The sequence below is a fragment of the Mytilus trossulus genome, chromosome 11, assembly GCF_036588685.1.
Source record: "Mytilus trossulus isolate FHL-02 chromosome 11, PNRI_Mtr1.1.1.hap1, whole genome shotgun sequence".
Classification (NCBI taxonomy): Eukaryota; Metazoa; Mollusca; class Bivalvia; order Mytilida; family Mytilidae; genus Mytilus; species Mytilus trossulus.
Window position 1 is genome coordinate 31,188,252 of NC_086383.1, and position 14,226 is coordinate 31,202,477.

Here is a 14,226-nt window from a genome sequence, read left to right on the forward strand (position 1 = left end):
CGTCCCTCTTTTATATATAGTATATATATTTTGTTTATATAGATTAGACCGTTGGTTTTCCCGTTTGAATGGTTTTACACTAGTAATTTTGGGGCCCTTTATAGCTTGTTGTTCGGTGTGAGCCAAGGCTCTGTGTTGAAGGCCGTACTTTAACCTATAATGGTTTACTTTTTAAATTGTTATTTGGATGGAGAGTTGTCTCATTGGCACTTTCACCACATCTTCCTATATCTATATAACTTTTGTTAATCCAACGATCAACAACATAAATATAAAGAACTACTCTAGTGTGGTCATCGTTCGGCCTTCAACAACAAGCTTTACATAGAACGCTATAAAAGATTCACAGATGAAAAATGTGAAATAATATATTGTGTACCTTGAATGAACAAATGCAAAATGAGAGGGGTAGAGGGCAATACCTTTTAATACTATAAAAAAAGAAGATGTGGCATGATTGCCAATGAGACAACTATCCACAAAAGACCAAAATGACACAAACATTAACAACTATAGGTCACCGTACGGCCTTCAACAATGAGCAAAGCCCATACCGCATAGTCAGCTATAAAAGGCCCCGATAAGACAATGTAAAACAATCCAAACGAGAAAACAAACGGCCTTACTTATGTATATATATATATATATATATACAACTCGTCTAAACATCAACCCAACAATGTTAGATCTGTAAATTTGCTTTCGCAAATTTTTGGTTCTTCCCTCGCCGGGATTCGAACCCATGCTACTGTGATATCGTGACACCAAATCGCCTGCACTGCAGCCGTCCCGCTAGACCACACGACCACCTGGGCTCTCAAAAAAAGAGCTTTCGGTGGCCATATGTTACCTTTCCACGTCAGTTTTAATCTAGCGGCGTACTACAGTACATGATATATTAGGCATGAAGATGTTATTGTTACAGATCAGCTAAATTATCTATAGTAAAGGATCCTACAAATTAATGTAAGATACAGTCACAGAAAATAATTATATTCATAAGTACGTCTGAGTCAGTGACAACCCTACAATAGATGTGTCCATCGGATCGCCATCAATGATGGTGATACATGGCTGTGTACATAATGTATATACAACTCGTCTAAACATCAACCAAACAATGTTAGATCTGTAAATTTGCTTTCGCAAATTTTTGGTTCTTCCCTCGCCGGGATTCGAACCCATGCTACTGTGATATCGTGACACCAAATCGCCTGCACTGCAGCCGTCCCGCTAGACCACACGACCACCTGGGCTCTCAAAAAAAGAGCTTTCGGTGGCCATATGTTACCTTTCCACGTCAGTTTTAATCTAGCGGCGTACTACAGTACATGATATATTAGGCATGAAGATGTTATTGTTACAGATCAGCTAAATTATCTATAGTAAAGGATCCTACAAATTAATGTAAGATACAGTCACAGAAAATAATTATATTCATAAGTACGTCTGAGTCAGTGACAACCCTACAATAGATGTGTCCATCGGATCGCCATCAATGATGGTGATACATGGCTGTGTATATGGCTGTGTACATAATATATATAAAAAAAATGAACGAAAAACAAATATGTAACACATAAACAAACGACAACCACTGAATTACAGGCTCCTGACTTGGGACAGGCACATACATAAATAATGTGGCGGGGTTAAACATGTTTGCGGAATCCCAACCCTCCCCCTAAACTGGGACAGTGATATAACAGTACAACATAAGAACGAACTATAAAAATCCGTTGAAAAAGGCTTAACTCATCAGATGGACAAAAAATACAGGTGGACGTGGCCGGGTACTTATACATCCCGACACAATTAGACACAATGAACAGATCTGAGAGAACTCGCAGTTATCTGACAGCTGGTTCAGAGCCACTAACAATTATACTAACCTGTTTTGGCCTTTTCCAAGCTTGTGCTAACTGATATAAATTAAAACGTTTAACTGTGTTCAACCCACTGTGTAAATTAACTGTTGTCAACATTTTTGCATTTTTTGTTAACTGTTTTGGCCAAAATCGAGGTGTTGTTAGTTGTTTACAGACCACCTATTGCCCCCCCCCCCCCCCCCCTCTAAAAAAAAAACAGAAAAAAGGGACAATTTTACTTGTAAAGATTATAAGTTATAAGACGTCAAATCCTATATGTTAAACACTATAACAATAGCTAATCGGTCGCCCTGATAAGTCCATATAGGTGAAGAATTATAAGTGAAAATGTATGTCTTTGTGCAAAGTACACTAATTTTCTTGTTGCAGTACACCTGTTACTCTCTTCATTTATGTCGACCTATCTTGAAGAACCTATAACTACTGTTAATTGTTTCTCGTTCTTAATATACAATATACGTGAAATACAAACAGCATACAACGAGAACACAAACAAATATTATGTTAACCCTGAGTTCTTGAAGTCCTCAGAGTTATTGCAGGAAGTTTGTTCTTCACTACCTTGTTATGATTTTTCGCTTGAGAAGTCAGAGTTGATTAAAGAAATTGAACAGTATGAACAAGAGTTTAAGATAATAGAAATATTTTCGGACGTTTCAATTGAACTTTTGAAAATTGGAGACAGTACAGAATTTCCAGGCATGCAAGATGAACATATCAAATCATTGAATACATTTTTGTCATATTTGGTCCATACGTCAGAGGATGACCGTGAGTTGTGTAACAAAATAGCACAACTGACAGAGTTCTTAAAAGCAGTCACTAAAAAACTTGAGCTGTGGAGAGAGCCTTACTTCAGTAAAAGAGGCATGCAGGTACATGTAATTCAAAATATTAACAAAAAAATCAACGAAAAAATGATGATATCTCTTTGTCAATGTTTGTGAATAAAAACATTTTTTTTCATGTCATTTTATATACCTAATTTTTAAATGTACACCCTTTCCTCGAAACGAACACTTGATTGATAATGCTGAATTGTAAATCATAATGATTGCAATTTTCGGAACAGCCGAAATTATCAACGAAACGAACAGTTCTGTTATCAATGTTGACCGAAAATGATATGTGTACTAAAATTTATCTTTGATGGTTAAACTAAGATATTAACAAAAAAATCAACGAAAAAATAATGATATCTCTTTGTCAATGTTTGTGAATAAAAACATTTTTTTTGTTTGTCATTTTATATACCTAATTTTTAAATGTACACCCTTTACTCGAAACGAACACTTGATTGATAATGCTGAATTGTAAATCATAATGATTGCAATTTTCGGAACAGCCGAAATTATCAACGAAACGAACAGTTCTGTTATCAATGTTGACCGAAAATGATATGTGTACTTAAATCTATCTTTGATGGTTAAACTAAGATTTAAAACACCCTCTTTGATCTCCAATCAGTGTTAGGTTTCTATGAAATACAAAGATGACCTACATTGTATAACTGTAAATCGACAATAATTGAAATCATTGTTATATGTACACGTCCATATAAGAAGGGTTCTCTGAATTTTCTATATATATTGAGTTAATAGCTAACTTTTTCACATTATGACATGTATGACACTCGCCTTTGATTTATTGCTTGTTTTCAGATACATTTTACTTACCCTTCCGGAGCACCTGAGATCACCACCCTTTTTGGTGGGGTTCGTGTTGTCAATTCTTTAGTTTTCTATGTTGTGTCATGCGTACGATGGTTGTGTTTTTGTGTTTTTTTCATTTTTAGCCATGGTGTTGTCAGTTTATTTTAGATTTATGAGTTTGACTGTCCATTTGGTATCTTTCGTCCCTCTTATACACAGTTTCACAATATTTTTTTTTTCGTCAAATAGTAACATATAGATACATGTATTTAGGTCAATCATCGAAAATGATAAATCATTTTGATGTTAGCGTAACATAAATGATGATTCTTAGAACTTTACTATTATTTACGTGGTCAATTTAGATCTCTTGGTACTTGTAAGTCAATTTAAACATGTTAAAAATTTATTTCACAGTTTGTATTGTTTCGGTTTTCGATTTTTATGTCAGTTGTGTTTTTTTAGTATTAGTTGTCTTTTTGTTATTTTCTGTTTTAGCCATGGCGGTGTCAGTTTATTTTTGCTTTTTGAGTTTGAATGTTTAACTTCCAAATAATTTTTGAATATTTCTACTTCCGTGTTGTTAAAAATATATAATTGTATTTATTTTGCTATACAATTTTATTAAGTGCATTTATAATGTTCACTGGTAGCTTTTGTCCCTCTTTCGTTTACCACGATTTTTTTGATTTTTTTTTAAAACAGTTGTATACTGAAACTCTCATATATATTTTTTTCTAAAGATGCAGGAAGGTGAAGATATCCTTGAACTACTCTGCCGTTTGCTGTATATAGTAACCATGTTTGAAGAAAACATTCAAAGAATTCGGGATGTAAAATGTAGTGAAACAATGACACCTTATCTAACTTCGGATGACAATGGAATTCGGCTTCTCAGTTTAGCAGTTCTGAGTAATATAGCGATTGAATCTGAAATTCAGGCTTTAAAAAGCAATGATGGCATCATAAGGTATTTGGTATGGGCAGTTTCCATGGCACTTAAGACTGAATGTGAAGTTTGGGACATCTGGTCACTAACAGAGCTAGCAAAAAGTAAGAATAACTAACTTAATTAAATTACGATTCACAGAAAATAAATTTCCATGATCAGTCATCACGGATCACGAAAATATAAAAATTAAAAAAAAGGATCACGATAGCGAAAATGCGCCGATCACGAAGAACGAAAATAACCCACCAAGCCCCTTATAAATAATGAATTATTAAAATGAAATACATGTTAGAAACCAAAAAGGAGTTCATTGCAATTATTTTTTCTTTTAAATTGATTATTCTTCCCTATTGATTACTTTTCTTAATTAAAAACTTTTCTCAATTAATTATTCTCATCAATTAGTTACTCGTCTCAAGTAATTCCTCTTTTCATACATTGTACTTAATACTCTTTTCATACATTGTACTTAATACTCTTTTCATACATTGTACCTAATACTCTTTTCATACATTGTACTTAATACTCTTTTCATACATTGTACGTAATACTCTTTTCATACATTGTACCTAATACTCTTTTCATACATTGTACCTAATACTCTTTTCATACATTGTACCTAATACTCTTTTCATACATTGTACTTAATACTCTTTTCATACATTGTACTTAATACTCTTTTCATACATTGTACTTAATACTCTTTTCATACATTGTACCTAATACTCTTTTCATACATTGTACTTAATACTCTTTTCATACATTGTACCTAATACTCTTTTCATACATTGTACCTAATACTCTTTTCATACATTGTACCTAATACTCTTTTCATACATTGTACTTAATACTCTTTTCATACATTGTACCTAATACTCTTTTCATACATTGTACCTAATACTCTTTTCATACATTGTACCTAATACTCTTTTCATACATTGTACCTAATACTCTTTTCATACATTGTACTTAATACTCTTTTCATACATTGTACCTAATACTCTTTTCATACATTGTACCTAATACTCTTTTCATACATTGTACCTAATACTCTTTTCATACATTGTACTTAATACTCTTTTCATACATTGTACCTAATACTCTTTTCATACATTGTACCTAATACTCTTTTCATACATTGTACCTAATACTCTTTTCATACATTGTACTTAATACTCTTTTCATACATTGTACCTAATACTCTTTTCATACATTGTACTTAATACTCTTTTCATACATTGTACCTAATACTCTTTTCATACATTGTACCTAATACTCTTTTCATACATTGTACCTAATACTCTTTTCATACATTGTACCTAATACTCTTTTCATACATTGTACCTAATACTCTTTTCATACATTGTACTTAATACTCTTTTCATACATTGTACCTAATACTCTTTTCATACATTGTACCTAATACTCTTTTCATACATTGTACCTAATACTCTTTTCATACATTGTACCTAATACTCTTTTCATACATTGTACCTAATACTCTTTTCATACATTGTACCTAATACTTTTCTTAAGGAAAGTTACTGAAAGTAAAGAAGTGGCCATACTGACATTATCAACCTTTACCTGTTTTCTTCAGCTTTTCAATGTTATGATTCGTTCTATATGGGTTTTTTTTTTTACAGTTGTAAAACAGGTGGCCAGAAATGATACAAACCGAAGATTATTGGTACAACATGGTGTAGTTCCACTCCTTGTTGAAATTGCAGAACAAGGGGAAACAGAAGAACAATATGGTAAAAAATACTCTCTTTACGCTTTTTAAGTTTTCGTACATTAAGGATTTGGTTATTCATGTTATAATTTAAGTGGTTTTTTGTTGTCATAAACACCTTTAGATTGCCATTCAAATAATTTGTTTTTGGTGTTCTTGACAAAGGTAAATCCAGAAAAGAGCGTTGGTCGCACGAAATACAAAAATATAAAATGTTTATGAAGAAAGAAAAAGAATTTGTATTATTATTACCAATAAGACAACTATCCACAAGAGACCAAAAATGACACAGAAATTAACAGCTATATGTCACCGTACGGCCTTCAACAATGAACAAAGCCCATACCGCATAGTCAGCTTTAAAAGGCCCCGAAATGACAATGTAAAACAATTCAAACGAGAAAACTAACGGCCAGTTTATGTCAAAAAACAGTAAACGAAACACTGTTGATCAACATAAGAATATCATTTCGGGGTCTTTAATAGCTGACTATGCGGTATAGGCTTTTTTCATTGTTGAAGTCGGTACGGTAACTTATAGTTGTTAATTTCTGTGTCATTTTGGTGTCTTGTGGATAGTTGTCTCATTGAAATTCTTACCACATCTCCTTTTTTAATACACATGTATGATTTACAGCAACAATTGACAACCAAAGATTTGCAGGCTCTTAACTTGGGACAGGCACATACATAATGTATTACCTGGTACAATGGTGAACAAAACAAACTGTGTACAAGCTATAAAAATCAGGTCAATACAAAGAAGGAAAACAATTTACACAGACCTGATATGACAGTATTTTTAAACGTTTTTACAATAAAAAGGACACAAAGCATATACGAAAGTAGTCGCATTCACTAGCAGCTAGTTCAAAGCAAATAAGACTAATACAACAATCAGGTATCTTACTATACTTTAGTATCAATCAGCACATATCCCGAATCCAATAGTTTATTCACATAAGGGTAAAGATGCCATTAATAGCCAGAGAAAAAAACATAATATTGTGCAATATAAACAGTTACGGAGAGAGAACTTGTTTTGTTATATTCATCAATTCGGATGAGTGTGAGGGCAGAAGAGACTTTCAAAGAATATTAATATACATTGTATTTTGAATTATGCAAAACATGTTTTAGATGGCTTTGCAACTTAACAAAATCACTTGTCAACGATTAATTAATAATTTTACATAAAGGGACCATAAAGTCTACCTGAACTGCAGTTTGGATCATCATATATTGCCTCACGTGTTTTGACTATGGAAGTAACGTGATGAAAATTATAAAAAAAAAACAATAGTTATAACTGTTAGTTAAATATTGTTATTTTTGGTTGGTAAACAATGAAATCCTTGTCTTGATTTTTCTTAAATTTTTGCCCGATATCGTAAATGTAAAAATAAAAAAAAAATGCAGTGAAACATTTTATAGTATTTAGATATATTTTACAGAAGCTGTTTGTAGTCTCTCGAATCTATCACTTGACAACCAGAGCAAATCACAAATGATCAAGACGAAACATTGGAAAATTATTGAAACCCTAGAAAAACTGGCTAAATCACCCGAAGAAGCCGTTCAAAAAATCAGCAAGGAGGCTTTGTGTACACTACACAGCAATCAGAGTATGTGCAATTACAACATGTACAAAATTGTGCTTTACAAAAGATTTTGTTTACAATTTATAGCTCGAAAGTTAGTGTTGTCCTATTGTAGTCATGTGATTTGACAGGTTAATACACAGTTTGAAAGTTTGAATTCTGATGTTTATCTATTATATTTTGTTGAAAAGAAGAGCGTTTCTACTTACTTAAACGTTAACTTCCTCGTGCGAAATTGGTCTTTGGGTATATTTAGGTCATTTTTAGTCATAAAACTGTTGAACTATACATACGTTTATGTACATCCTTGGCATTTAGATACTCGACACGAGGTTACTCTAGAAAAGTGAAATTGAGTATGTGTTGTTAATGGACGCCAAGACTATGACTCAACACAATGTATAGCCTGTTAGTTGATATTTCTTTGAATGAATTATCTAAGGTGTTTGTTTGAATATGTTGAGATTGATGATATTTACATTATAGAATAAATAAAATCATATTGCTATTTTAACAGCACAACTAACCGAATGCTTACAAGAAATCACATCGGAAGAATCTAATGGCAAGCAGGTATGCATATTTAGAGCTCCAGTATAATACGATGGCAAATTGTCCATGACCTCAGACATAAAACAGAACGTACATAAATCAGTGTGCCCATATATAATTGATAGTTTTCCATTTTAATTCAAAAATGCTGTATGCGTCTAGAGTGAAGGTAACATATTCCAAAATATGAATAACGAGCATTGTCATAATTTTATGATTTGGCTGCAAAAAGAATGAAAAGCAGTAGAATATCTGTTCAGGACCCTATTTGGACCCTACGCGTATGGTTCGACCGACTGACTATATATTCTCTGGTTAGAATTTATATAGTATTTAATTAAATTTGCCCTATATCAGTCTATGGAAGAAGAGTATCGATAAAACTTTTCTTATATCACATAGCGATATTGTCTAATATCGCTGGTTGATATAAGAAAAGTTTTTTATCGAATCGCTTCTTCCATAGACTGTATATGTTAGGTTCCAAAACCTATATGAGTGTCATGATATCTTACCGTGACATCAGTACTAAAAAAAATTTGTAACGTCAAGGATAGAAAACTAATCATTTTCAATTTGACATTACCTTAACTTTAAAAAATGTAAAAGTAATAGCTTCAACTTGAAGCAAAAAATAAATTCTTATTTTACCCTGTCATTTACGTTTTTATATTAATGATACCGCTATCATATCCGTCTATCTTATCTTTATATATATATGACATACATTCAGAGTATATCTGATGAAGAATCGTCACCAGAAGAAATTAAATTGTTATCATGGAACATAGAAGGTCTTTCTAGTGTTAACATCAAGGAACGGACAAGTGCTGTAATCTCATTCATAAACAGGTAAGTATTCCCTATGATAAAATAGTAGCTGCAAAAGAGGGCCGAAAGATACCAGAGGGACATTCAAACTCGTTGATCATCTGACAACGCCATCGCTTCAAAAGAAAAAGACAAACAAACAATAGTACACATAACACAATATAGGAAAAGAAAACTAAGCAACACAAACACCGCAACAAAGTCAGCATGAAAAAATCTTAATATGAGTTATAGTATCGGAAAGATTGGATTTACAATATAAAAAAGAAGATGTGGTATGATTGCCAATGAGAAAACTATTCACAAAAGACCAAAATGACACAAAAATTAACAACTATAGGTCACCGTTGGGCCTTCATCAATGAGCAAAGCCCATACCGCATAGTCAGCTATAAAAGGCCCCGATAAGACAATGAAAAACAATTCAAACGAGAAAGCTAACGGCCTTATGTATGTAAAAAAATGAACGAAAAATAAATATATAACACATTTAATAAAACAAACGACAACCACTGAATTACAGGCTCCTGACACTACACGAAAAGGCAGATTTACAACAATTTGGACAGTCATGTAAATGTTTGACAAATGTTACTACTTTTCTGCAAGAAATATTTGCGGACCTGCTAATGTATATGTAAATGTATTATTCCTTTGAAATTATTTAGGAGGCAGTCAAAGATATGCTAAAGATAATTATTTTATTTCCATAGCTTTAGTCATTCTCCAAAGATATGTAAAGATAGGCCATAGATTTACATGCACTTTTCAAGATAGGGGATATATGCAAAGTTTAAAATTTGCATAAGTGATTTGCAGTGGTGTGGGCAGTTTTGAGAGACCGCGGTTTATAAAATATTTACAACCAATGTAAATGCTGTCAAATGTTTGTGTAATATTTGCAAACGTTTGTCGATATCGTTCATGAATGTAAAGAAATGTATTTTTATTTACTAATACTTTCCAGTATTATAGTTATTTTGATAAATATTGATATTTGCAACACATCTTTACAGACGTATGCAAAGCTTTGAGAGACCGCGGTTTATAAAACATTTACAACCAATGTAAATGCTGTCAAATGTTTGTGTAATATTTGCAAACGTTTGTCGATATCGTTCATGAATGTAAAGAAATGTATTTTATTTACTAATACTTTCCAGTATTATAGTTATTTTGATAAATATTGATATTTGCAACACATCTTTACAGACGTATGCAAAGCTTTGAGAGACCGCGGTTTATAAAACATTTACAACCAATGTAAATGCTGTCAAATGTTTGTGTAATATTTGCAAACGTTTGTCGATATCGTTCATGAATGTAAAGAAATGTATTTTATTTACTAATACTTTCCAGTATTATAGTTATTTTGATAAATATTGATATTTGCAACACATCTTTACAGAAGTATGCAAAGCTTTGAGAGACCGCGGTTTATAAAACATTTACAACCAATGTAAATGCTGTCAAATATTTGTGTAATATTTGCAAACGTTTGTCGATATCGTTCATGAATGTAAAGAAATGTATTTTATTTACTAATACTTTCCAGTATTATAGTTATTTTGATAAATATTGATATTTGCAACACATCTTTACAGAAGTATGCAAAGCTTTGAGAGACCGCGGTTTATAAAACATTTACAACCAATGTAAATGCTGTCAAATATTTGTGTAATATTTGCAAACGTTTGTCGATATCGTTCATGAATGTAAAGAAATGTATTTTATCAACTCCCAAAAAAATAGAAAGGGTCTTATAAATTATAAGACTTTTTGGAGCAAATTTTACGTATTGATGGTTTCAGAGACCGTGAAAATATTTGAATTGATTAAGCAGATATTGTTCTTCCCGAATTCAATCCAGAACTTTTTGAAGTTATGATATTACAAGTGGCAGGGTGCTTTTTCAATGTCGGACCGATGATATTTTTTTTCTATTTGAATGGTTAAGAAAATCTTCAAAGCTATTCTCCAGAACCAAGGAAACTATTTATAACTTTAATGGGGATTTTTGAAGATCTTGCTGGTATAAAAAACACAAATGCTTTAAAAAAAGTATTTATCTTTTCTTACAGCAGGGTTTTCAATTTGATATGCTTGTTTGTATCAGAACGGAAACTTTAACTTATACGACGTTTGTAACAGTAAATTGATACTTTTTTTTATTTGTGTAAACGTCCAGCTGCAAATGCTACACCAATCTCAGTTGTAGGGAAAAATGCACTAATATAATAACACTGTACTAAATTGTAAGCAGCATTACTTTTTGTACTTCAAAATACGAAAAAAAAACTATGTAATTCAATGACATCATAATTATTAGTATGAACTCTAAACCAGAATAAATAATCTAATGATCATATCGATCAAATCGGTACGTTTTCTCAACCCCAAGCTAAAGTATTTATATTGGTGTGGACTTGGAAAAAGTTAGTTTAGTTTCTGCTTATTTTTTCATTTAAATCAAGAGAATAATTGAATAATTATTTTGTTTAATATAACTTAAGCCAAGGCGTGTGTTTTCAATGTAAAAAATAAATGCATGATCGTATGATTTGAAAATACACGAGTATGCACGTACATGTACATGTATTTTATCAGAATGGTTATGATTACAATTGAAAATGTCTAATAATACAATAAAGAAATAGTATCAAGTATCCCTCAATAGGTGGTAGATATGTCACTTGTGTGTAAATGAATGGATTTTCCCGACTGTGAAATGGTCCATCTTTTAGCACTACAGGGTTCCTTAAAAGGAAAACCGTATATGTTAATTACCAAAATTGATCTTATAACGCTAATTGGGTATAATAAAATCCAGACGTTCTAAAGAGAGTAATAATATAAACATGTACAAATAATGCCAATTATACGCAAGCCAAGAATATGGCAGATAAAGACATCGGGGTTATTTCTATAATTCAACATGCAGTTTGTATTCATGAAAATGAGTTAAATACTTCGAAAAAGGCAAATAATTTACAAGTTTACATGCTAGAAAATTAAAGAAGAAATTAGAACAGTAGCATCAATTTGTATCTTAATTCTGTTGAGGATAAACACCATTTCATATTTTCATATTAGAATGTACACGTTTACAAGCTTATTAACTAGAAATATGTTGAAATTATATACAGTAAAAGTATTTTAAAACAATTATCTTTTGTATATAAAAACATGCATTCTCGTTTCCCCGCTTCTGATATATAGCAGATTTCATAAATTTGATGAAGAGCAAATGATTTAACCTTTAAATTGGATATAATCTCTGTATTTCGTGTTTCAACAAGAATAAAAATGACCAACATGAATGGAAAAAATACATCAATTTCCATAATCTTCCTTCTACTATATTAATCTGATTATACATGTATATATGAAAATATGAAAATATTTATTCAATTCAGAATAGTAATAGAAAATCGTTGTCCTTTTTTGTTTTCCAATCTTGATTTTATCCCATTTAAAGATATAATGATCTCAAGAAATATTCCCATGCAGTACATGTATTTATTCCAATCCAAGGCTTCAGATTTTTAAAACATTTTCTTATCAAGATTAATAACATTTAATTATTTCAAATTTTAAAAATGTTGTTGCAGAATGGTGTAAATGTTAATCGCCGATATCGAGATCTACCTCCATTTTGTCATAAGTTTTAACATATTAAAATTTGAAAACCTTTGGATGAAAGGTTCGAAGATTATCGAACGGAAACGATTGGAACAGCCGCCCGCTCGTCTGCAGTACATCAATAAACCAATAACGGGACTGGAAATCCGTTAAAAAAACCAGCAAGTCATAAATAAATGTAAAATACACCCGGTTTACTGTAATCCTCATACTAGTATATATGTCGTATACTTGTTTTAAAACAGGTGTTTGTCTTTGAGTCTTTTTTTGTTTTTACTCATGTTAATCAGAAGTGTGTCGGCACTGATATAAGAAGACCAGACGGAAGGACGGACACCCTGTATTTCTATGTTCCCATCGACGCGTCGCGTGGTAGACAAAAATACAACGACATCTTAAAATCATTTTCAATTTAGATTCATATTAATTTGCACTTTGGTCTTCGGGGATGTGTATGTTTTTGGTGTTTTGAGATAGACATGATGAACAGGCCTGGCACAGCTAGTTAAAAACGCACCTTTTCACAAAGTGGGGAGACAAAACGACCCACAAACGATTAGCAAAGTTGCCGTTTTGTGGGTGGCATCTTTGTCACAAAGGCGTCAGAAAAAAGCCCGAGTATTCACAATCTCTTATAAGGAGTTTTCTTAAAAGTATACAAGTGATGTAAATCAAAAGGGTTGCTATTGCTTTATTTACATAAATAGAAATGTGGAATATACACAGCAACTGGCAAATTAACAACAATCAAAACCAAAGACATATAGATAACACGTGACCAATGCAGGATGGACAACAACATAGAGAATGGAAGTATATTTTACTGCTAATCTGTTACAGTATAGTTTTAGTAAAGATTCGTTGGTCTCTTGAATATGAAAGATAATAAGTACATTTGTATTTAGTATTGCAAGTATGAAATCTGTCAAATTATAAAATCACATGTTCACAACAATAGTCAGATTTAAGCTGTAACAGCAACAAAGTTCAATCTCCTAGAACGTATTTGTTTGTCTTGATTAAAATCAAACCATTATGACATAAGGAGATGTGATATGATTGCTAATTACACAACTTTCCATCAAAGACTAAATGACGTACATATATATCTAAGATCTCCCAATTAACATCCCACTAATCCTATGAACTGCTTATACAAAAAGATATTTTGTCACTAAATGATTTATCATAATTTATAAAATAGTACATCATAATGTATGTTAAATAAATTGTGTACCCTTGGCTAGTTTTACCAGTGTCCTTTCGACAGTTCGTCCCGCACTTGGTATACTAGTATACTATTAGGTTTATACGGATGATTTCGTAGGATTATGTACAGTTTTTAAGCTTTAACTTTTAAACAATGTACCTG

General features: G+C 31.8%; 1 protein-coding gene across 1 annotated transcript; it reads left to right on the forward strand.

Moving 5' to 3' along the window:
• Positions 1-2,281: 2,281 nt before the first annotated feature.
• Positions 2,282-9,345, forward strand: LOC134689953 (uncharacterized). Its single transcript, XM_063549920.1, has 6 exons — positions 2,282-2,764; positions 4,483-4,594; positions 6,140-6,250; positions 7,683-7,853; positions 8,347-8,402; positions 9,115-9,345. Exons 1-6 carry the CDS (start codon positions 2,282-2,284, stop codon positions 9,235-9,237), a joined length of 1,056 nt encoding a protein of 351 aa, XP_063405990.1. The 3' UTR covers positions 9,238-9,345.
• The last annotated feature ends 4,881 nt before the right edge of the window (positions 9,346-14,226 follow it).